The sequence below is a fragment of the Danio rerio genome, chromosome 4 (assembly GCF_052040795.2).
Source record: "Danio rerio strain M-AB ecotype USA chromosome 4, GRCz13ab, whole genome shotgun sequence".
NCBI classification, from domain to species: Eukaryota; Metazoa; Chordata; class Actinopteri; order Cypriniformes; family Danionidae; genus Danio; species Danio rerio.
This window is the reverse complement of record NC_141024.2, coordinates 64,596,059-64,620,873: the sequence shown is the minus strand read 5'-3', so window position 1 is coordinate 64,620,873 and position 24,815 is coordinate 64,596,059. Positions and strand designations below refer to the sequence as shown.

The following is a 24,815-nucleotide window of genomic DNA, read 5'->3' as shown; positions in this document are numbered from 1 at the left end:
GACTAAACGGCAGGCAGGGCAAAGAGGCCACCACAGAGCAAATGTGATCTTTTTTTTCTATTTTGACCATGTCGAAAATCGCCAACTATTGATTGCTTTGAGGGGAATTAGCTCATGGTTAAGCGCTCACTTTGCAAGGGAGAGGTAGCGGGAACAATGACTGCATTCTCCACCTCTGTTTTCATGCCTTTTTACATTGGCTTTTATTTCAAAGCTGGTGGCACCTTGAGGGTTTAAAGCAAAACTACTTACGTCAGCTTTGCCGGTTTCTGTGTAGTACATATCATTGCAACCCTTCAGAAGCCCTATCAAGTCACAGTTTTCTTTTATTCAGCAGCGCGTCCGCAGTGGGACATCAAAGCGCTAAATACATAGCATTATAGAGTGCTGTCGATCAGGCCATTGGAATCATCGCCAGAAGCAACGTGACCATCTGGGAGGAAGATAGTGTTTTGGTCAAGTGGAAGCAGGTGGACTTAAGGGTGAAGCAGCTAGGCTTTTTGGGTGACTTTCAGTCACCTGACCCTTGTGCACAAAATAGAACAACATCACTGTTTTGCCGAAACCCAGGATCGAACCAGGGACCTTTAGATCTTCAGTTTAACGCTCTCCCAACTGAGCAATTTCGGCTGCCTTTTCACAAGAATCCTGCAGCATTCGTGTCTGTGAGACTAAGCAGAATGCTGAAATGCCTCCGAGGCCTTAAAGGGTAAAAGTTTGGCCAGTACGGGGATCGAACCCACGACCTTGGCGTTATTAGCACCACGCTCTAACCAGCTGAGCTAACCGGCCACTTTCTGCCATGTTTGCTAAAAAGCTCAGAGTAACTGTCATTTTCTTCAAGAGATAAGAACGCTATTACAGCTTTTTTTGTGCGGTGCTGATAAAAAAACAAGGTCCCACCGAGATTTGAACTCGGATCGCTGGATTCAGAGTCCAGAGTGCTAACCATTACACCATGGAACCTCAAATCTTCTGCTCGGTGCTGCCCAGGCCAAAGAGAAAATAATGTAAAAACAAAAAAAAAAAAGAAAAGAAAACGGCCTTGCCAGAAAGTAGCAGAATGTCAATACAAGGCAGTGCCAATGTGCATTGATTTCTCAGTAACTCGTCATTCGGCATGCAGGGCTCCTCACACGTTTACTGGAGCAGGACCAGGTAGGGCCTTCAAAAGAAAAGCGCACTATTCCAGGCATTTTGACGACTAAACGGCAGGCAGGGCAAAGAGGCCACCACAGAGCAAATGTGATCTTTTTTTTCTATTTTGACCACGTCGAAAATCGCCAATTATTGATTGCTTTGAGGGGAATTAGCTCATGGTTAAGCGCTCGCTTTGCATGGGAGAGGTAGCGGGAACAATGACTGCATTCTCCACCTCTGTTTTCATGCCTTTACACATTGGCTTTTATTGCAAAGCTGGTGGCACCTTGAGGGTTTAAAGCGAAACTACTTACGTCAGCTTTGCCGGTTTCTGTGTAGTACATATCATTGCAACCCTTCAGAAGCCCTATCAAGTCACAGTTTTCTTTTATTCAGCAGCGCGTCCGCAGTGGGACATCAAATCGCTAAATACATAGCATTATAGAGTGCTGTCGATCAGGCCATTGGAATCATCGCCAGAAGCAACGTGACCATCTGGGAGGAAGATAGTGTTTTGGTCAAGTGGAAGCAGGTGGACTTAAGGGTGAAGCAGCTAGGCTTTTTGGGTGACTTTCAGTCACCTGACCCTTGTGCACAAAATAGAACAACATCACTGTTTTGCCGAAACCCAGGATCGAACCAGGGACCTTTAGATCTTCAGTTTAACGCTCTCCCAACTGAGCAATTTCGGCTGCCTTTTCACAAGAATCCTGCAGCATTCGTGTCTGTAAGACTAAGCAGAATGCTGAAATGCCTCCGAGGCCTTAAAGGGTAAAAGTTTGGCCAGTACGGGGATCGAACCCGCGACCTTGGCGTTATTAGCACCACGCTCTAACCAGCTGAGCTAACCGGCCACTTTCTGCCACGTTTGCTAAAAAGCTCAGAGTAACTGTCATTTTCTTCAAGAGATAAGAACGCTATTCCAGCTTTTTTTGTGCGGTGCTGATAAAAAAACAAGGTCCCACAGAGATTTGAACTCGGATCGCTGGAATCAGAGTCTAGAGTGCTAACCATTACACCATGGAACCTCAAGTCTTCTGCTCGGTGCTGCCCGGGCCAAAGAGAAAATAATGTAAAAACAAAAAAAAAAAAAACAGAAAACGGCCTTGCCAGAAAGTAGCAGAATGTCAATACAAGGCAATGCCAATGTGCATTGATTTCTGAGTAACTCGTCATTCGGCATGCAGGGCTCCTAACACGTTTACTGGAGCAGGACCAGGTAGGGCCTTCAAAAGAAAAGCGCACTATTCCAGGCATTTTGACGACTAAACGGCAGGCAGGGCAAAGAGGCCACCACAGAGCAAATGTGATCTTTTTTTTCTATTTTGACCACGTCGAAAATCGCCAACTATTGATTGCTTTGAGGGGAATTAGCTCATGGTTAAGCGCTCGCCTTGCATGGGAGAGGTAGCGGGAACAATGACTGCATTCTCCACCTCTGTTTTCATGCCTTTTTACATTGGCTTTTATTGCAAAGCTGGTGGCACCTTGAGGGTTTAAAGCGAAACTACTTACGTCAGCTTTGCCGGTTTCTGTGTAGTACATATCATTGCAACCCTTCAGAAGCCCTATCAAGTCACAGTTTTCTTTTATTCAGCAGCGTGTCCGCAGTGGGACATCAAAGCGCTAAATACATAGCATTATAGAGTGCTGTCGATCAGGCCATTGGAATCATCGCCAGAAGCAACGTGACCATCTGGGAGGAAGATAGTGTTTTGGTCAAGTGGAAGCAGGTGGACTTAAGGGTGAAGCAGCTAGGCTTTTTGGGTGACTTTCAGTCACCTGACCCTTGTGCACAAAATAGAACAACATCACTGTTTTGCCGAAACCCAAGATCGAACCAGGGACCTTAAGATCTTCAGTTTAACGCTCTCCCAACTAGATTTCGGCTGCCTTTTCACAAGAATCCTGCAGCATTCGTGTCTGTGAGACTAAGCAGAATCCTGAAATGCCTCCGAGGCCTTAAAGGTTAAAAGTTTGGCCAGTACGGGGATCGAACCCGCTACCTTGGCGTTATTAGCACCACCCCCTAACCAGCTGAGCTAACCGGCCACTTTCTGCCATGTTTGCTAAAAAGCTCAGAGTAACTGTCATTTTCTTCAAGAGATAAGAATGCTATTCCAGCTTTTTTTGTGCGGTGCTGATAAAAAACCAAGGTCCCACAGAGATTTGAACTCGGATCGCTGGAATCAGAGTCCAGAGTGCTAACCATTACACCATGGAACCTCAAGTCTTCTGCTCGGTGCTGCCCGGGCCAAAGAGAAAATAATGTAAAAACAAAAAAAAAAAAAGAAAAGAAAACGGCCTTGCCAGAAAGTAGCAGAATGTCAATACAAGGCAGTGCCAATGTGCATTGATTTCTGAGTAACTCGTCATTCGGCATGCAGGGCTCCTCACACGTTTACTGGAGCAGGACCAGGTAGGGCCTTCAAAAGAAAAGCGCACTATTCCAGGCATTTTGACGACTAAACGGCAGGCAGGGCAAAGAGGCCACCACAGAGCAAATGTGATCTTTTTTTTCTATTTTGACCACGTCGAAAATCGCCAATTATTGATTGCTTTGAGGGGAATTAGCTCATGGTTAAGCGCTCGCTTTGCATGGGAGAGGTAGCGGGAACAATGACTGCATTCTCCACCTCTGTTTTCATGCCTTTTTACATTGGCTTTTATTGCAAAGCTGGTGGCACCTTGAGGGTTTAAAGCGAAACTACTTACGTCAGCTTTGCCGGTTTCTGTGTAGTACATATCATTGCAACCCTTCAGAAGCCCTATCAAGTCACAGTTTTCTTTTATTCAGCAGCGTGTCCGCAGTGGGACATCAAAGCGCTAAATACATAGCATTATAGAGTGCTGTCGATCAGGCCATTGGAATCATCGCCAGAAGCAACGTGACCATCTAGGAGGAAGATAGTGTTTTGGTCAAGTGGAAGCAGGTGGACTTAAGGGTGAAGCAGCTAGGCTTTTTGGGTGACTTTCAGTCACCTGACCCTTGTGCACAAAATAGAACAACATCACTGTTTTGCCGAAACCCAGGATCGAACCAGGGACCTTAAGATCATCAGTTTAACGCTCTCCCAACTGAGCAATTTCGGCTGCCTTTTCACAAGAATCCTGCAGCATTCGTGTCTGTGAGACTAAGCAGAATCCTGAAATGCCTCCGAGGCCTTAAAGGTTAAAAGTTTGGCCAGTACGGGGATCGAACCCGCGACCTTGGCGTTATTAGCACCACGCCCTAACCAGCTGAGCTAACCGGCCACTTTCTGCCATGTTTGTGTAACGGGAGAAAAAATGAAACTGTGAATTAAGTATGAATGGTGTCAAAATGCTTGTTTTTGTTAAAAATATCTGTTCTAATTAAATCAAAATCCTATGTTCACTGTTTAACTGTGTAATACATCATGGGGAAATACAGACACCTACAGGTGAGAAAGGGGGCATAATGGGTGGAGTCAGCCGGCCATTTTGTGAGTTCACTTGTTCAAGAGCTGTTGAGAGTGATTTTTTCTGATGACCAGCCCTTGTACACTTATTGTCTGTGTGGAGCCCTGTTTTTCTTTTGGAGAACACTATAAAGTGAACTTGTTCAGGTAAACTGCTTCCGCGTGATCATTATAAAAAACATTTACGAACTAAGAGGGGTTACATTTGCTAAAAAGCTCAGAGTAACTGTCATTTTCTTCATGAGATAAGAACGCTATTCCAGCTTTTTTTGTGCGGTGCTTGTAAAAAAACAAGGTCCCACCAAGATTTGAACTCGGATCGCTGGATTCAGAGTCCAGAGTGCTAACCATTACACCATGGAACCTCAAGTCTTCTGCTCAGTGCTGCCCGGGCCAAAGAGAAAATAATGTAAAAAAAAAAAAAAAAAAAGAAAACGGCCTTGACAGAAAGTAGCAGAATGTCAATACCAGGCAGTGCCAATGTGCATTGATTTCTGAGTAACTCGTCATTCGGCATGCAGGGCTCCTCACACGTTTACTGGAGCAGGACCAGGTAGGGCCTTCAAAAGAAAAGCGCACTATTCCAGGCATTTTGACGACTAAACGGCAGGCAGGGCAAAGAGGCCACCACAGAGCAAATGTGATCTTTTTTTTTCTATTTTGACCACGTCGAAAATCGCCAATTATTGATTGCTTTGAGGGGAATTAGCTCATGGTTAAGCGCTCGCTTTGCAAGGGAGAGGTAGCGGGAACAATGACTGCATTCTCCACCTCTGTTTTCATGCCTTTTTATATTGGCTTTTATTGCAAAGCTGGTGGCACCTTGAGGGTTTAAAGCGAAACTACTTACGTCAGCTTTGCCGGTTTCTGTGTAGTACATATCATTGCAACCCTTCAGAAGCCCTATCAAGTCACAGTTTTCTTTTATTCAGCAGCGCGTCCGCAGTGGGACATCAAAGCGCTAAATACATAGCATTATAGAGTGCTGTCGATCAGGCCATTGGAATCATCGCCAGAAGCAACGTGACCATCTGGGAGGAAGATAGTGTTTTGGTCAAGTGGAAGCAGGTGGACTTAAGGGTGAAGCAGCTAGGCTTTTTGGGTGACTTTCAGTCACCTGACCCTTGTGCACAAAATAGAACAACATCACTGTTTTGCCGAAACCCACGATCGAACCAGGGACCTTTAGATCTTCAGTTTAACGCTCTCCCAACTGAGCAATTTCGGCTGCCTTTTCACAAGAATCCTGCAGCATTCGTGTCTGTGAGACTAAGCAGAATGCTGAAATGCCTCCGAGGCCTTAAAGGGTAAAAGTTTGGCCAGTACGGGGATCGAACCCGCGACCTTGGCGTTATTAGCACCACGCTCTAACCAGCTGAGCTAACCGGCCACTTTCTGCCATGTTTGCTAAAAAGCTCAGAGTAAGTGTCATTTTCTTCAAGAGATAAGAACGCTATTCCAGCTTTTTTTGTGCGGTGCTGATAAAAAAAACAAGGTCCCACAGAGATTTGAACTCGGATCGCTGGAATCCGAGTCTAGAGTGCTAACCATTACACCATGGAACCTCAAGTCTTCTGCTTGGTGCTGCTCGGGCTAAAGAGAAAATAATGTAAAAAAGAAAACGGCCTTGCCAGAAAGTAGCAGAATGTCAATACAAGGCAGTGCCAATGTGCATTGATTTCTGAGTAACTCGTCATTCGGCATGCAGGGCTCCTCACACGTTTACTGGAGCAGGACCAGGTAGGGCCTTCAAAAGAAAAGCGCACTATTCCAGGCATTTTGACGACTAAACGGCAGGCAGGGCAAAGAGGCCACCACAGAGCAAATGTGATCTTTTTTTTTCTATTTTGACCACGTCGAAAATCGCCAATTATTGATTGCTTTGAGGGGAATTAGCTCATGGTTAAGCGCTCGCTTTGCAAGGGAGAGGTAGCGGGAACAATGACTGCATTCTCCACCTCTGTTTTCATGCCTTTTTACATTGGCTTTTATTGCAAAGCTGGTGGCACCTTGAGGGTTTAAAGCGAAACTACTTACGTCAGCTTTGCCGGTTTCTGTGTAGTACATATCATATCATATGATTGCAACCCTTCAGAAGCCCTATCAAGTCACAGTTTTCTTTTATTCAGCAGCGCGTCCGCAGTGGGACATCAAAGCGCTAAATACATAGCATTATAGAGTGCTGTCGATCAGGCCATTGGAATCATCGCGACTATCTGGGAGGAAGATAGCGTTTTGGTCAAGTGGAAGCAGGTGGACTTAAGGGTGAAGCAGCTAGGCTTTTTGGGTGACTTTCAGTCACCTGACCCTTGTGCACAAAATAGAGCAACAGCACTGTTTTGCCGAAACCCGGGATCGAACCCGGGACCTTTAGATCTTCAGTCTAACGCTAAGCAGAAGAAGAAGAAGACTAAGCAGAATCCTGAAATGCCTCTGAGGCCTTAAAGGGTAAAAATTAGTCCAGTACGGGGATCGAACCCACGACCTTGGCATTATTAGCACCACACTCTAACCAGCTGAGCTAACCGGCCACTTTCTGCCATGATTCCTAAAAAGCTCAGAGTAACTGTCATTTTCCGGCCTTCAAGAGATAAGAATGCTATTCCAGCTTTTTTTGTGCGGTGCTGGTAAAAAAAAACAAGGTCCCACTGAGATTTGATCTCAGATTGCTGGATTCAGAGTCCAGAGTGCCAACCATTACACCATGGAACCTCAAGTCTTCTAGTTGGTGCTGCCCGGGCTAAAGAGACAAAAATGTAAAAAAAAAAAAAAAAAAAAAAAAAACGACCTTACCAGAAAGTAGCAGAATGTCAATACAAGGCAGTGCCAATGTGCATTGATTTCTGAGTAACTCGTCATTTGGCATGCAGGGCTCCTCACACGTTTACTGGAGCAGGACCAGGTAGGGCCTTCAAAAGAAAAGCGCACTATTCCAGGCATTTTGACGACTAAACAGCAGGCAGGGCAAAGAGGCCACCACAGAGCAAATGTGATCTTTTTTTTCTATTTTGACCACTTCGAAATTCGCCCGTTTTTGATTGCTCTGAGGGGAATTAGCTCAAATGGTAAAGCGCTCGCTTTACATGCGAGAGGTAGCGGGAACAATGGCTGCATTCTCCACCTCTGTTTTCATGCCTTTTTACATTGGCTTTTATTTAGATCTTCAGTCTAACACACTCCCAACTGAGCTATTTCGTTTGCCCTTTCACAAGTATCCTGCAGCATTCATGTCTGTGAGACTAAGCAGAATCCTGAAATGCTTCTGAAATGCATTGATTTCTGAGTAACTCGTCATTTGGCATGCAGGGCTCCTCACACGTTTACTGGAGCAGGACCAGGTAGGGCCTTTAAAAGAAAAGCGCACTATTCCAGGCAATTTGACAACTAAATGGCAGGTAGGGCAAAGAGGCCACCACAGAGCAAATGTGATCTTTTTTTTCTACTTTGACCACGTCGAAAATCGCCAATTTTTTGATTGCTCTGAGGGGAATTAGCTCAAATGGTAAAGCGCTCGCTTTGGATGCGAGAGATAGTGGGAACAATGCCTGCATTCTCCACCTCTGTTTTCATGCCATGTTTTTAAAGCGAAAAGGTTTAAAGTGAAACTCTCCTGATTCAATCATTACCAGAAGCGACGTGACTATCTGTAAGTAAGATAGCTTTTTGGTCAAGTGGAAGCAGTTGGACTTAAGGGTGCAGCAGCTAGGCTTTTTGGGTGACTTTCGGTCACCTAACTCTTGTGCCCAAAACAGAAAAACAACACTATTTTACCAAAGCCTGGATCTAACCAGGGACCTTTAGATCTTCAGTCTAACACTCTCCCAAATGAGCTATTTCAGCTGCCATTTCACGATTTAATATTTCATAGACTAAACGGCGGGCAGGGCAAAGAGACCACCACAGAGCAGATGTGATCTTTTTTTTTTTTTTTGACAACGCCAAAAACTACCAATTTGAATTTTTCTGAGGGGAATTAGCTCAAATGGTAGAGCGCTCGCTTAGCATAGGAAGGGGTCCAATCTTCTCGCTCACTCGCAAGCGAACAAGCCGCAAAAACACGGAAAAATGCGACAAATTTCGCTTGCAGTAGTGTTCGCGGCTTTGTGACTGTGCATAATGTGGTATTTTAGTTGCATATTGCATGTCACTCTAAATGTCATTTTTTGCGTGCTGGATTCGAACACACGATCTGTGTAACACAATATCCAATCAGTGTCGGTTTTAGCGGAGCCAATCAGCTGCGCTCCTATTGAAATTTTACTGACGTAACACAGGCAATTATATTGATATTACTATTATTATGTGGATATTGTTCTTAAAAAGCATATTACGTTAATTAAAAATGAATGCAAATGTTTCAATTAAACATATGTATGCATGTTTATGTATATATAAGTATATTATATATATTTATTTATTAATATATAAATATATACTATATATATATATATATATATATATATATATATATATATATATATATATTAATATATGTTATATTTCTTTATGTAATAACTTTAAATGAATGCTCACAAAAACAAGTAATATGCAAAATGGTTTATTAAAATGAATACAAATATTAAAATCGCAAAACAATTTAAAAAATATAAAAAACAAAATAAAAACATATCTTAATATATAAACTCTATAATATACAATAAATAAAAACAATACAATATATATTTATTTATTGTGCACATATATTAAAACAATATTATATATATATATATATATATATATATATTTACTTATTATACACATTATATAAAAACGATACTCTATATATATTTAGTTTTATACACACATTATATTAAACAATAATATAAATACATAATAAAATGCAAGAGTGGGGGCACGTAATATATAAAATATAGTATTTAAGCAATGTATAAAATGTTATTTTTTTAAAGAAATATAAATATATTTTTACATAAAATGCACACAAATATTAAATAAGTACACACAAGACAAAATAAGAGTGGGCCTATAAGTGCCACTTTAAAATGCTAAATATTAACACACAAAAATTAAATAAAATGAGAGAGAGAGAGTACCCATGTAACATTTACAAAAATATATACAGCAATTTGTCCTTTATTCTGGAGCTGGAGTTTGTCCTTTATTTTGCTGGCGCTGTTCTGCCAACCAGTCCTCTAAGGACAAATCGGCTATGGCCAAACTCCTTAGTCTTTGCTGCAAACACTTTTCTTCTCCTGTTCCCGTCTGCGCCTGTTCCTCTGGGTGTAACGGGACACAGGAACAGCAGGCGCAGGTGGAGCAGGTGCAGGTGGAGGAACAGCAGGTGCAGGTGGAGCAGGTGCAGGTGGAGGAACAGCAGGTGCAGGTGGAGCAGGTGCAAGTGGCGGAACAGCAGGTGCAGGTGATGCTGGGACTGCACTGGATGTTGGTGCAGCAAATGATGGAATCACCATTGACACACTCATGTCTGGGTTAAAAACAAGTGTGCCAAACAATGATCCAGGTCCTGAAATGGGCTGCACAACATCTGGTGCTGTGGGGGGTGGTGCAATGGGGCACACCGTGCTGGGGGTCGGTGGAAAGGAGCATACCGTGGTGGGGGCAGATACAATGAGGCGCACTGTGGTGGGGGCCGGCGCAATAGGGCGCACTGTGGTGGAGGCTGGTATGATGGGGCACACTGTGGTGGAGGCTGGCGAGATGGGGCGCACTGTGGTGAAGGTCGGTGTGACGGGGCACACCATGGTAGGGGCTGGTGCAATGTGGCAGACTGTGGTGGGGGTTGGCGTGATTGGGCATACCGTCGTGGGGGCCGGTGGAAAGGAGCACACCGTGGTGGCATCCGGCAGGAAGGAGCAAACTGTGGTGGTTGCAGAAGCAGACTTTCAACCAGGTCGAAGAAGAGGTGCCTGTCCTTCTTTATTTGGAGGAAAGACAAACTGGTGTTTGGGGCCTGATGTTGTCGGTGCCTCGTCCAATTTTCCCCTCGGCAAAGGAAGCTGCGTATCTGCCACAGCAATTGGATCAAGTGGAGTCAGTCCCTGAGTGAGTACACTCATTTCCTCATCCTTTTGCCTCCGCTGAAACCTGATAATAAATGATATGTATTATTCATTTATATTAATTTAGAAGTATTCAGGTAATTTAAAGAAAATAATGTGCTTTGCTTACCACTGAATGAGCGTCTTCTGATTTAGCTCAAAAAGCTGGATCACTGTTTCATCCATCAGCCTGCGACTGCCAAGCACCAGATCCCGGATGTGGTGGTAATCGGTCAGTATTTTAGACCACCTGTGCGTGCGAACACCAGCCTTCTTGGAAGTGGACTTGTGTACGACACACAGCTTTGTACAAATGGCCTCAACCAAGCGGCTGGTGCTAGGCCACTGTGCTGGACCCTCAGGATGTCCAATCAGACAGCGCTTGACGCTCTCCAAACCTGGAGTGACTCCGGAGCGCTTCGGTGCCTTAAAGCGCCCATGTGTCAGCTAAGGCTGATGTCGAGGCTGGTAGTTGATGCGCTGTTTATCAACATCCAGGAGAGCTGTCCACAGCTGGATGGCCTCTGTCACCTGCAGGTCAGTGAGGTAAGGAGCCTAACGAAGACCTACCAAACAAGCAGCCAGATCCTGCACCTTGTCCCACCCAGCAATGCCATCAGGTCCAATGACTACTCCCTGGTAAATACAGAATAAATTTAGTATATGTGGAATAAAAAAAGACTAAATAAAATTAAGTTCTTAATATATCTTACCTGAGCCTCAACAGAGAGACTGTCTCCAGACTTGGATGGCTGTGACGGCACTGAGGGGGCTGGGCTAGGAAGCTGTCCTTCTCCACCAGCTGATGTGGACGGCTCAGCCAGTGATGCTGGGGACTGAGGCAGAGGCGAAGATGAGGGGCTGTTTCTGAGATCACGGCAGGGGTCATCCTCATACAGCACTGGAACTGTGATGTCCTCCATGATGTCCTCCTCAAACCTGTCATCTTGTAGATCCTCGTCATCTACTTCCTCCACCAGCCTGTCTTCCACCTCTGGGTTCTGGCTGTAAAGGTGCTCCATTCCCAGCAATTCACCTTAAAAAAAATAAAACAATAAAAAAACATATATTAAATAAAACTAATGATAAAATAAACATTTAGATTACCATTTTGTGTAGTACATTAAAAGCTTAATGAATAACTTCCATAACAACTAATTAATGGATTTCTTGCCTGTATATGCTCCAGGAGGGTGATAGCGGTTATCCCAAGGCTTGCGTCCTGAGACATATCTTTTGGTGGACAATGAGCATTGTGTTTTTCCTCTCTCTCTCCCTGCAGGTAACTGTGTCCACCTGGTAGCAATCATTGGATCTTTCTAGAAATGGCCCATAATGAACGAGTGACTCAGACCCGATAGAGGACACGAGAGGTGAACGGATCAAATCTTTTTCGGCTCTAAACGCATATGATTGGTTTCTGCCTTTCCGCAATGAAACACACGAAATGTGATGAAGACTTGAAATAACGATACCACCTGCACAAATGTACGCACGCGCAAATTAACAAATCACTCCCTGAGAAGACTTATAGTTCCCAAATCATATTGAAGATTCGTTTAAAATGAACGAAATGTTCATGATCGACCCATTACTAAACCTGGTTAGATACCTGCTCCAGTCGGGGATTGAACCTTGTGATCTACCCAAAGTGTTATTTATGGACATATTTCTTGAACCAGTACTGTTATATATGCATTGAGTAGTTTCTGGTGGGGAAAAAATACAAAATATAACCTTAATTTCGCTTCTTTCTTTCTCAATTTCTCAAATTTTCTTATTTTTCTTGTGCTTTTTTCTTCCCCTTCCAAAACAGACTATTGTTCCCCAGCTTTAGCGGAGTCAGTAGAGGGTCCAGGGTTCAAGTCCGTGTTCGGGCATGAGAGACTCTTTGTGGAGCCACAGCTTTTGCCGTTGAGCTATCGCTTGCATGGCTAAGTGGTTAAGGCGATCGACTAGAAATCCGTTGGGGTATTCTCCTGCTGGTTCAAGTCCTGCTAACTATACCCACATCCTGTTCCTTTTTAAAATTGCAGCAGTCATCAATTGTTTGCATTTCCATTGTTTCTTGGGAATAGCGTTGTGCTGGTAGGAGGAGAAAAACAACAGTGTGTTCTCACTGAAGAGAAAGGGGCATATCACATGGAGGAACATACCACACAAGAGCCACAGCGGCTGTCCCGTAGCTCGCTGTGATCGTATAGTGGTTATTACTCTATGTTGTAGTCGCAGCAACCCCGGTTCGAATCGAGATCATGGCAGGTTTTTCAAGGTGGTATTGGATTTGCACTCTGTGTTGCCATTCGTAATCTCCAGCCACCTTTTAGTGCAGGCTGTGCTAATGGCACGTCCTGAATGTTTACGTTTCCTAAAGTGTGGAAGACCAGGGGTCCGTTCTTCGTACCTCGCTTAAATGATCTAAGATGATTTAGCAGATCCTGGATCTTTTAATCTTGATAACTGATCTCTCGCTAATTTGGTTCTTCAAACAAGTTCGCGAATCAGATTAGAATGTCAGGATAAACTGATCTGAGATCGCTGCGTGTGTATTGAAGGACAGATCTATCGAACCTCGAAATCATGATCAGCAATGCAACGATTGGCTGACGGCACAGCAGCGTAATGACATCATCTGATTAATATTCAATTATCCATGTGAGCAAAATTACATCAAATTAGCAGTAAACCGTTTGTTAAATATGACACGCAATAACTTTTCACATTTGTTGTGAGCTGCAGGCTTTACACTTTCATGTGTCAAGTGTACTCATCATGTATTTCAATGCATATCAATGTATTTAGTTCTACATTTAGAAAAGATTTTCTTTATTATAGCCGTTTTTTTTAATCGGTGTAAAGAATAACTGGTTGTTTACAAAAGCATTTTGATATATTAATAAAGGCGTCTGCAACTATTGTGAAGCATCAAATCACCAGCATATTAACTATCAAAACATGTTCATAACTGCATAAATGTATTATTGCTTTAAAAAAAGTCACATATTGTGCATGTTTATTATACACAATTTGTACTAAGCGATCTAAAAAGTTCATATCAATAAGTTTTCTCTGTGCAGCACCAGGTGGCAGTCTTTGTACTTTCATTTCGAGGGTGCAGATTGCATACGTTTTATTAATATGTATAACTTTATTTATTTTATTAATAACTATAACTTTATATATATATATATATATATATATATATATATATATATATATTATATAATAATATAATAATATAAATATATATATATTATATATATATATATATATATATATATATATATATATATATATATATATATATATTATATAATAATATATATATATATATATATATATATATATATATATATATATATATATAGTTTAAAAAATATTTACTCTTTTCCCAAGTGTATATAACTACTACTGTAAGAAAATATCAGAATTCGGAACACTTTCTGTATTATCTTTGCTTGAACTGACCTGATATAATCCTGTTATAATCCTAATCTGATTCGCAAACTTGTTTGAAGAACCAAATTAGCGAGAGATCAGTTATCAAGATTAAAAGATCCAGGATCTGCCAAATAATCTTAGATCATTTAAGCGAGGTACGAAGAACGGACCCCAGGGGTCCGTTCTTCGTACGTGGATTACTCAGTTAGCTGGATTTGGATATTGACGATTTGACACGATCCAGGATCGTTTCGTTCTTCAAAACTGATCCGAGAGTTATTGTCATAGCAACAGTTCTGCTAGATCAAACCTGATCGGGAGCAGGTTCAATTCATATAAACAGATTAGATCGGCTCAGTTCAAGCAAAGATAATACAGAAAGTATGTTCCGAATTCTGATATTTTCTTACAGTAGTAGTTATATACACTTGGGAAAATGGTAGCTTACATATTTTTTAACTATATATATAAAGTTATAGTCATTAATAAAATAAATAAAGTTATACATATTAATAAAACTTATGCAATCTGCACCCTCGAAATGAAAATACAAAGACTGCCATCTGGTGGTGCAAAGAGAAAACTTATTGATATGAACTTTTTAGATCGCTTTAGTCCAAATTGTGTATAATAGAAATACACAATATGTGACTTTTTTTAAAGCAATAATACATATGCGGTCATGAACATGTTTTGATAGTTAATATGCAGTGATTTGATGCTTCACAAAAGTTGCAGACGCCTTTACCAATATCAAAATGCTTTTGTAAACAACCATTCTTTACACCGATTAAAAACGGCTACTATAATAAAGAAAATATTTTCTAAATTTAGAACTAAATACACTGATATGCATTGAAATACATGATGAATACTCTTGACACATGAAAGTGGAAAGCCTGCAGCTCACAACAAATGTGGAAGGTTATTGCGTGTCATATTTTTAACAAGCCGTTTACTGCTAATTTGATGTAATTTTGCTCACATGGATAATTGAATATTAATCAGATGATGTCATTACGCTGCTGTGCCGTCAGCCAATCGTTGCATTGCTGATCATGATTTCGAGGATCGATAGATCTGTCCTTCACAACACACGCAGCGATCTCAGATCAGTTTATCCAGACATTCTAATCTGATTCGCGAACTTGTTTAAAGAACCAAATTAGCGAGAGATCAGTTATCGAGATTAAAAGATCCAGGATCTGCCAAATCATCTTAGATCATATAAGCGAGGTACGAAGAACGGACCCCAGGGGTCTGTTCTTCGTAAGTGGATTACTCAGTTAGCTGGATTTGGATATTGACGATTTGACACGATCCAGGATCGTTTCGTTCTTCAAAGCTGATCCGAGAGTTGTTGTCATAGCAACAGTTCTGCTAGGTCAAACCTGATCGGGAGCAGGTTCAATTCACATAAACAGGATTAAATCGGCTCAGTTCAAGCAAAGATAATACAGAAAGTTTGTTCCGAATTCTGATATTTTCTTACAGTAGTAGTTATATACACTGGGGAAAATGGTACATATTTTTTAACTATATATATAAAGTTATAGTTATTAATAAAATAAATAAAGTTATACATATTAATAAAACTTATGCAATCTGCACCCTCGAAATGAAAGTACAAAGACTGTCACCTGGTGGTGCAAAGAGAAAACTTATTTATATGAACTTTTTAGATCGCTTTAGTACAAATTGTGTATAATAGAAATGCACAATATGTGACTTTTTTTTAAAGCAATTATACATTTATGCAGTCATAAACATGTTTTGATAGTTAATATGCCAGTGTTTTGATGCTTCACAAAAGATGCAGAAGCCTTTACCAATATGAAAATGCTTTTGTAAACAACCAGTTATTCTTTACACCGAATAAAAAATATTTTCTAAATGTAGAACTAAATACATTGTTTTGCATTGAAATACATGATGATACACTTGACACATGAAAGTAGAAAGCCTGCAGCTCACAACAAATGTGGAAGGTTATCGCGTGTCATATTTAACAAACCGTTTACTGCTAATTTGATGTAATTTTGCTCACATGGATAATTGAATATTAATCAGATGATGTCATTACGCTGCTGTGCCGTCAGCCAATCGCTGCATTGCTGATCATGATTTCGAGGATCGATAGATCTGTCCTTCACAACACACGCAGCGATCACAGATCTGTTTATCCAGACATTCTAATCTGATTCGCAAACTTGTTTGAAGAACCAAATTAGCGAGAGATCAGTTATCAAGATTAAAAGATCCAGGATCTGCCAAATAATCTTAGATCATTTAAGCGAGGTACGAAGAACGGACCCCAGGGGTCCGTTCTTCGTACGTGGATAACTCAGTTAGCTGGATTTGGATGTTGACGATTTGACACGATCCAGGATCGTTTCGTTCTTCAAAGCTGATCCGAGAGTTGTTGTCATGGCAACAGTTCTGCTAGGTCAAACCTGATCGGAAGCAGGTTCAATTCATATAAACAGGATTAGATCGGCTCAGTTCAAGCAAAGATAATACAGAAAGTTTGTTCCGAATTCTGATATTTTCTTACAGTAGTAGTTATACACACTTGGGAAAATGGTACATATTTTTTAACTATATATATAAAGTTATAGTCATTAATAAAATAAATAAAGTTATACATATTAATAAAACTTATGCAATCTGCACCCTCGAAATGAAAGTACAAAGACTGCCATCTGGTGCAAAGAGAAAACTTATTGATATGAACTTTTTAGATCGCTTTAGTACAAATTGTGTATAAATGAAATACACAATATGTGACTTTTTTTTAAAGCAATAATACATTAATGCAGTCATAAACAAGTTTTGATAGTTAATATGCCAGTGATTTGATGCTTCACAAAAGTTGCAGACACCTTTACCAATATGAAAATGCTTTTGTAAACAACCAGTTATTCTTTACACCGATTAAAAAACGGCTACTATAATAAAGAAAATATTTTCTAAATGTAGAACTAAATACATTGATTTGCATTGAAATACATGATGAATACTCTTGTCTTGACAAATGAAAGAGTAAAGCCTGCAGCTCACAACAAATGTGTAAAGTTCTTGCGTGTCATATTTAACAAACCGTTTACTGCTAATTTGATGTAATTTTGCTCACATGGATAATTGAATATTAATCAGATGATGTCATTACGCTGCTGTGCCGTCAGCCAATCGTTGCATTGCTGATCATGATTTCGAGGATCGATAGATCTGTCCTTCATAACACACGCAGCGATCTCAGATCAGTTCATCCAGACATTCTAATCTGATTCGCGAACTTGTTTGAAGAACCGAATTAGCGAGAGATAAATTATCAAGATTAAAAGATCCAGGATCTGCCAAATAATCTTAGATCATTTAAGCGAGGTACGAAGAACGGACCCTAGGGATTCGATATGAGAAACAGGATCTATGATGCCAGTATGCTGTGTAGATAAGTACTGATCAAGTCACGCTTCTAAGGTATGGAAGGAATCTTTTCAATTGTTGAGTGTCCATTCATTGCCACAACAGCAGAAAGACCTTCTGCAGTTATCATTGATCTATTTAATGTCTCCTACATGACATGGAGTCCAAACTATTGTGTTGTACTGATGTCTACACCTACAACAACCATAAACCCAACCTTAAAGTAACCTGTCGTGTTTTAGCAACATCTACACCAACCATAAGCTTAAACCTCATTTCACAGTAAACTTTAGTGTTCTGTGAAGGTCTGCGCCGACCACAACCCTAAAGATTGCCTACTTGTAAATTACAGTTGTGGAGCCTGGATAGCTCAGTCGGTAGAACATCTGACTTTTAATCTAAGGGTCGAGGGTTCAAGACCCTGTTTGGGTGTGTAAGGCTCATTTTGTGGAGCCACAGCTTTTGCCGTTGAGCTATCGCTTGATCAAAGTTTCATCTGGATGCACAATACATGTACTACACATCAAGACATGGCAGCTCAGGCAGTCTTGTAGTCATGGCTGAGTGGTTAAGGCGTTCGACTTGAAATACGTTGGGGTATTCTCCCGCAGGTTCAAGTCCTGCCAACTATACCCACATCCTGTTACTTTTTAAAATTGCAGCAGTCATCAATTGTTTGCATTTCCATTGTTTCTTGGGAAAAGCGTTGTGCTGGTAGGAGGAGAAAAACAACAGAGTGTTCTCACTGAAGAGAAAGGGGCTTATCACAGGGAGGAACATACCACACATAAGTCACAACGGCTGTTTCATAGCTCGCCGTGATCGTATAGTGGTTAGTACTCTGTGTTGTGGCCGCAGCAACCCCGGTTCGAATCCGGGTCACGGCAGGTTTTTCAAGGTGACATTGGTGTCGCACTCTGTGTTGCCATCCGTTTTCTCCAGCCTTCTTTTAGTGCAGGCTGTGCTAATGGCACGTCCTGAATGTTTACGTTTCCTAAAGTGTGGAAGACTAGGGATATGATATAAGAGAAATAGGATCTTTGATGCCAGCATGCTGTGTAGATAAGTACTGATCAAGTCACGCTTCTAAGGCATGGAAGGAATCTTTTCAATTGTTGAGTGTCCATTCATTGCCACAACAGCAGAAAGACATTCTGCAGTTATCATTGATCTATTTAATGTCTCCTACATGACATGAAGTCCAAACTATTGTGTTGTACTGATGTCTACACCTACAAAAACCATAAACCCTACCTCAAAGTAACCTCTCGTGTTTTAGCAACCTCCACACCAACCATAAGCTTAAAACCCCATCTCACAGTAAACTTTAGTGTACTGTAAAGGTCTGCGCCGACCACAACCCAAACCTTGCCTACTTGTAAATTACTGTTGTGGAGCCCGGATAGCTCAGTCGGTAGAGCATCAGACTTTTAATCTGAGGGTCCAGGGTTCAAGTCCCTGTTCGGGCGTGTGACGCTCATTTTGTGGAGCCACAGCTTTTGCCGTTGAGCTATCGCTTGATGAAAGTTTCATCTGGATGCACAATATGTGTACTAGGCATAAAGAAATGGCAGTACAGGCAGTCTTGTAGTCGTGGCCGAGTGGTTAAGGCGATGGACTAGAAATCCATTGGGGTCTCCCCGCGCAGGTTCGAATCCTGCTGACTACGTCCTGCCCCTTTTTAAAATTGCAGCAGTCATCAATTGTTTGCATTTCCATTGTTTCTTGGGAAAAGCGTTGTGCTGGTAGGAGGAGAAAAACAACAGAGTGTTCTCACTGAAGAGAAAGGGGCTTATCACAGGGGGGAACATACCACACATAGGTTACATCAGCTGTTTCATAGCTCGCCGTGATCGTATAGTGGTTAGTGCTCTGTGTTGTGGCCGCAGCAACCCCGGTTCGAATCCGGGTCACGGCAGGTTTTTCAAGGTGACATTGGTGTCGCACTCTGTGTTGCCATCCGTTATCTCCAGCCTTCTTTTAGTGCAGGCTGTGCTAATGGCACGTCCTGAATGTTTACGTTTCCTAAAGTGTGAAAGACTAGGGATATGATATAAGAGAAATAGGATCTTTGATGCCAGCATGCTGTGTAGATAAGTACTGATCAAGTCACGCTTCTAAGGCATGGAAGGAATCTTTTCAATTGTTGAGTGTCCATTCATTGCCACAACAGCACAAAGACATTCTGCAGTTATCATTGATCTATTTAATGTCTCCTACATGACATGAAGTCCAAACTATTGTGTTGTACTGATGTCTACACCTACAAAAACCATAAACCCAACCTCAAAGTAACCTGTCGTGTTTTAGCAACCTCCACACCAACCATAAGCTTAAAACCCCATCTCACGGTAAACTTTAGTGTACTGTAAAGGTCTGCGCCGACCACAACCCAAACCTTGCCTACTTGTAAACTACTGTTGTGGAGCCCGGATAGCTCAGTCAGTAGAGCATCAGACTTTTAATCTGAGGGTCCAGGGTTCAAGTCCCTGTTCGGGCGTGTGATGCTCATTTTGTGGAGCCACAGCTTTTGCTGTTGAGCTATCGCTTGATCAAAGTTTCATCTGGATGCACAATATGTGTACTAGGCATAAAGAAATGGCAGTACAGTCACTCTTGTAGTCGTGGCCGAGTGGTTAAGGCGATGGACTAGAAATCCATTGGGGTCTCCCCGCGCAGGTTCGAATCCTGCTGACTACGTCCTGCCCCTTTTTAAAATTGCAGCAGTCGTCAATTGTTTGCATTTCCATTGTTTCTTGGGAAAAGCGTTGTGCTGGTAGGAGGAGAAAAACAACAGAGTGTTCTCACTGAAGAGAAAGGGGCTTACCACAGGGAGGAACATACCACACAAGGGTCACAACGGCTGTCTCGTAGCTTGCCGTGATCGTATAGGGGTTAGAACTTTGCGTTGTGGCCGCAGCATCCCCGGGTTGAACGGGGTCATGTCGTGAATTCGACTTTTCATCAATTAGAAATTATCAGACCGGAGGTTTTGAATATCAGAAAATGGACTTTATTCTCCATAATAAAGCCGAGAAAGAGCAGAGCAGAGCAGACCCCAGAGCATTCTGAAGTCTCTCCGGGACACCTTCTAAAGTATCTGTGTTCTCCATAATCTTTATACAGGTAATTATGACACACCCCTTTGTGTCTCTTTTTAACTCTTGACCATTTTTGAATAGGTTTTCTAGTCTAAGGGGTCCTGCTATTCTTGGCTCTCAGCCCACCAGCTCATGTCAACAGAGATGTTACAGGTCTATGTCAGCTAAGTATAGATACAACTTATGCAAAGGAACTAAGGGTTTACATACATTGTTATGATAGGATAATAACTTGATAATATGTTACTCATTCTAACTTCTGCCACATATAGCTTCATACAAGTATTTAACATATATAATCAGTGCTTTACATATTCAGTTATTCTACACAATCAGCCATTCAGTAATAGCCTTCTCCTAGTGTTGCTTCTGTGCAGGCATACTCATATTACACAGTATTTTTAACACATGCTGGCATGTTTGCTGCAAACACTACATACATTTTGTGAAGAGAAAATTAACTGCTTTACACTTAGAAAATACTTCACACTGAGAGAATAGAAATCTTCTTCAATCCCTCCTCTTAAGACTTTAGTCTTAATATTATTGTCTTTTAACCCAAAGTGCAATTTCATAATCCAGTTCTCTTAATTACCTCTATCTAGTGACTGATATAAGCCACATAGCTGTTATCAATTGACTAGATTATGCCACTGTACTTTGACAGAAGTCCAGCCAAACATCTCCCCTCTCTTTTGATTTGAATGAAGTAAAAGACTGTACTCTGTTTTTTTCTCTTAACACATCAAAGACAACAATGTCTTAAGCATAAGTATTCAGTTGGTTCAGTCCTAGCTGCTGGTTTTCACACTCATGTAGAATATACTGAAGTGATATTATATATAGGTACCATAAAAGCAATATGCAAACAAATTCAATATGCAAACATAAAAAGCATCAAATGTTGATCTTGATCTTTGGTCATCCTTGTTTCTCTTCTTCTAAGCTACCAGCATCTTCACTTGACTTTAATAGATGTTAATGGAGATGTGTGGTTGAGAGTCTGAGTTTTGAAATCTGCAGTTGTGCATTCATCATCCCTTGACTTGTGGCACTTCTGTATGTGGTATTCAGGCATATTATCAGAATCACTCTTTACTTTGTTCTGATTAACTTCTCCTTCCACACGTTACACTTAGTAGTTTAGAGCTTTGGAATATTCAGGCTCCTCTGTTTCCAGTCAGCTTTCCCTTGCTGGAGTTGTTTCCTTTCGCTCCTTTGAGGCATTGGTACCCCATTAATGGCATCCACTTTGGCAGCTGTTGGATTTGCCCTCATCCAGATATGGTCCTTTCCTCCTGAGCTCTCTCCTTTTTCCAGAACATCCACAGATAGACTCGATCAGCTGGACCAATTGGACCTTGTATCACTGCTCTCTCACATGGCTCCTTTCTGGTTTCCTGCACAGATATCGCTTTGCACATGGCAATTAATTGTTTCTTTATTTAAGTCCCTACTGCATTAGACATCCTTGCAAACCATTCCAAGAGGTTATGTGCAAGGCTATAGGTGAGATTATATGCAAGGTTTTATGCAAAGTTTCATGTGGTTTCTTGCAAGGGTTGACCCAATAGTAGTTCATGTGATGCAGTGTTAGATGCCTGTTTCTGTCAGTTTCCATGCCATCATTCACCAATGCACTTGTTAACACATTAAACTCATTAAGGCCGTACTCACACTAGGTACAGTTGCCTCGAACCGGGCCAAAGCACGCTTGTCCCCCCTCCCGTCTCCCCCGACGGCCCGCGCTCACACCATATCGGGCCTCGGCACGCTTACGTCATCGCTGCTGCGCTGTTCAGAAGCGCTCTCTATGGCAAGCCTTTTAGCATTTCAATTTTTGTTCTGACTCCATAAATATATTTAGAGATATCTCTAATTATATTTTGACTAGTCATAATTATAATTCGACTAGTCAGAATAACAATTAGAGATATCTGCAATTGCAATTGTACTAGTACGAAATCAGATTGGAGATATCTGCAAATATATTATGACTAGTCATATTCCTCCATTGACTTCCATTGAAAAATATTTGCAGATATCTCTAACTGAGTTTTGACTAGTTACAATTGTAATTAGAGATATCTCTAACTGAGTTTTTACTAGTCATACATTTGGAGATGTCTTTAATTCGTAATATTTAGAGATATTTACAAATATATTTGAAGATATCTCTAATTAATTTACTAATAGTCGAATTACAGTTGTAGATATCTTGAATTGGATTTTTTTGACGAGTCAACTCAGTTAGAGATATCTGCAAATATTTTTCAATGGAAGTCAATAGAGGAATATGACTAGTCATAATTTATTTGCAGATATCTCCAATCTGATTTCGTACTAGTACAATTGTAATTGCAGATATCTCTAATTGTCATTCTGACAAGTCGAATTATAATAATGACTTGTCAAAATATATAATTATATCTCTAAATATATTTATGGATAGTCAGAACAAGGTTTAAATGTTAAAACGGCTTGCCATACGCTCTCACTCAGCAGCACAGTGGAGATTTCTCTAGTTATATCCTTTCAGTCGTTTGTTATGCAGTGACATGCAGTCAAATATTTCGCCAAACAGTCCTTAGGGATGCGGGGACACACAGTCAGATATTTTACCGAACAGATCCGCCACTTTTGGCGCTCATAAACAATCAAAGCTCTCGTGCTGCAGGAATGAGGAGGTCTGCTGAAGGCGCGCAGCTGTGGTGCTGTGAGGAGTTTGCGTCTTTAATAAACTATGGCAGTTTGCGATCACTGAACAGTAAGAATGATTAATAAATCCATATCAAACAGTCCCTTAAAAGTCACGTCTCGCTTTCGGTTTCGGGCTTTGGCGCGTTTCGCGCTCACACACAAGCGTACCGCGCCAAAGCCCAAGTGTACCGCGCTCAGGCACACCTCTTCCAACCGGGCCAGGGCCGGCCAAGTGAACCGTGCTTGAGCCCGGTTCAGCGCACTCACACTTCTCAAACGATCCGGGAAACGGGCCTGGGCACGGTACGGATGGCATAGTGTGAGTAGGCCCTAAGTTTATTATTTTCACATCTTTCATTGAGCGTTGGCCTTGATGGATCATCTTCATCTCTTTCAGCCATTTCTGGTAATTGAGCATAATACAATTACTCTCTCTTTTGCTTTATTCAAAATTTTTCATACTCCTTTAGATGTTTTTATTTATTGATCACTTATTCACTTTGACTTTAATTACTTTATGAATGCAAACCTTTTATGAACTTATTTCTGCTGATGTTTCAAATCCTTGGAAGTGCTTCTTTCGTCACAAATGAATAACTGTTCCTGCTTCATAATTTGCTTCTGGTACCATCTCCAATCATCTACTCATCATAGTTTCTCAACTGTACTTGTTTACAGAATAATTCTCTATCCAGTCAACACCAAAAACAGTCATCATATCTCACTGTTTGGAGCAATGGTCTCCAGTCAAGTCTTTTAATTGAACTAGATCTTTGTGAAGCTGTAGATAATTCAATCATCCACATATTGTGACAGTGTCCATCCTAAGATCTTCTCCCTAATTTTAACCCTTTATGCATTCTGGTGTATACAATATATGATAGTCATCAGCCTACACAAGTACAAACAAGTTTCTACCCTCCTCTGGTAGTTACCTAAAATAAACTCAATAGAAACCCAATACTTGAAATATTTACCATCCAAAAAAACATATCTCCACAAACAATATGAACTTCAGCTGGAAAATCTTCTCCTATTGATTGCTCTTAAATCATATTATCAACATTAAGCCTCTTTTATCTGTCTTGATTAACCATTTATTTTAATTAGCAAATTAACTTCAATTAAACATTATTAGTTACTTATAATTTATTACTCCTTTAAATTTAAATAGAAATGTCTAGGACAGATTGTATATTACAGTAAATGTTTCTATTAATGCTCCTATTTTTACACTTTTTGAAAGAGTTTTATACCTATTTCAGCATCTAGTGTTTTTCTTTCTGGGCAGATCTACATCTGATTTAATTTGAACCCTGGCTGTCAATCCAGTTTAGAATTCAGTACAAAGTACTGCTCTATGTTTTTAAATCCCTCCATGGCCCCTGAGTATATTTCTGAGCTAATTAATATACACCAACCCGTGAGATCTCTTCACACTAAGGATCGACTCTATTTGCCAGTTTCACAATCACGCTTGAAATGTGGGGTGATAGAGCTTTTTCAGTCACAGCTGAAGACTCTGGGCCGATCTTCCACTCTCCTTA

The 24,815-nt window shown here is 41.0% G+C and overlaps 1 protein-coding gene and 14 non-coding genes across 15 annotated transcripts; 5 read left to right on the top strand and 10 right to left on the bottom strand.

Annotated features, from left to right (window-relative positions):
- Positions 1-557: 557 nt before the first annotated feature.
- Positions 558-630, bottom strand: trnaf-gaa (transfer RNA phenylalanine (anticodon GAA)). Its single transcript has one exon. It is a non-coding gene; the product is annotated as a tRNA-Phe (tRNA).
- An 88-nt stretch (positions 631-718) lies between these two features.
- Positions 719-792, bottom strand: trnai-aau (transfer RNA isoleucine (anticodon AAU)). Its single transcript has one exon. It is a non-coding gene; the product is annotated as a tRNA-Ile (tRNA).
- A 102-nt stretch (positions 793-894) lies between these two features.
- Positions 895-966, bottom strand: trnaq-cug (transfer RNA glutamine (anticodon CUG)). Its single transcript has one exon. It is a non-coding gene; the product is annotated as a tRNA-Gln (tRNA).
- Positions 967-1,759: 793 nt separating this feature from the next.
- On the bottom strand, positions 1,760-1,832 carry trnaf-gaa (transfer RNA phenylalanine (anticodon GAA)). The gene has a single exon. It is a non-coding gene; the product is annotated as a tRNA-Phe (tRNA).
- An 88-nt stretch (positions 1,833-1,920) lies between these two features.
- trnai-aau (transfer RNA isoleucine (anticodon AAU)) lies at positions 1,921-1,994 on the bottom strand. The gene has a single exon. It is a non-coding gene; the product is annotated as a tRNA-Ile (tRNA).
- Positions 1,995-4,160: 2,166 nt separating this feature from the next.
- On the bottom strand, positions 4,161-4,233 carry trnai-gau (transfer RNA isoleucine (anticodon GAU)). The gene has a single exon. It is a non-coding gene; the product is annotated as a tRNA-Ile (tRNA).
- An 88-nt stretch (positions 4,234-4,321) lies between these two features.
- trnai-aau (transfer RNA isoleucine (anticodon AAU)) lies at positions 4,322-4,395 on the bottom strand. Its single transcript has one exon. It is a non-coding gene; the product is annotated as a tRNA-Ile (tRNA).
- A 478-nt stretch (positions 4,396-4,873) lies between these two features.
- Positions 4,874-4,945, bottom strand: trnaq-cug (transfer RNA glutamine (anticodon CUG)). The gene has a single exon. It is a non-coding gene; the product is annotated as a tRNA-Gln (tRNA).
- Positions 4,946-5,896: 951 nt separating this feature from the next.
- On the bottom strand, positions 5,897-5,970 carry trnai-aau (transfer RNA isoleucine (anticodon AAU)). Its single transcript has one exon. It is a non-coding gene; the product is annotated as a tRNA-Ile (tRNA).
- Positions 5,971-10,725: 4,755 nt separating this feature from the next.
- On the bottom strand, positions 10,726-13,052 carry LOC147845177 (uncharacterized). Its single transcript, XM_087250637.2, has 2 exons — positions 11,314-13,052; positions 10,726-11,236 (listed from the first exon to the last, which is right to left on the bottom strand). The coding sequence occupies exons 1-2, from the start codon at positions 11,620-11,622 to the stop codon at positions 11,156-11,158; spliced, it is 390 nt and encodes a 129-aa protein (XP_087106763.1). The 5' UTR covers positions 11,623-13,052; the 3' UTR covers positions 10,726-11,155.
- Positions 13,053-18,282: 5,230 nt separating this feature from the next.
- On the top strand, positions 18,283-18,354 carry trnah-gug (transfer RNA histidin (anticodon GUG)). The gene has a single exon. It is a non-coding gene; the product is annotated as a tRNA-His (tRNA).
- A 509-nt stretch (positions 18,355-18,863) lies between these two features.
- Positions 18,864-18,936, top strand: trnak-uuu (transfer RNA lysine (anticodon UUU)). Its single transcript has one exon. It is a non-coding gene; the product is annotated as a tRNA-Lys (tRNA).
- Positions 18,937-19,054: 118 nt separating this feature from the next.
- trnas-aga (transfer RNA serine (anticodon AGA)) lies at positions 19,055-19,136 on the top strand. Its single transcript has one exon. It is a non-coding gene; the product is annotated as a tRNA-Ser (tRNA).
- A 177-nt stretch (positions 19,137-19,313) lies between these two features.
- On the top strand, positions 19,314-19,385 carry trnah-gug (transfer RNA histidin (anticodon GUG)). Its single transcript has one exon. It is a non-coding gene; the product is annotated as a tRNA-His (tRNA).
- A 700-nt stretch (positions 19,386-20,085) lies between these two features.
- On the top strand, positions 20,086-20,167 carry trnas-aga (transfer RNA serine (anticodon AGA)). The gene has a single exon. It is a non-coding gene; the product is annotated as a tRNA-Ser (tRNA).
- The last annotated feature ends 4,648 nt before the right edge of the window (positions 20,168-24,815 follow it).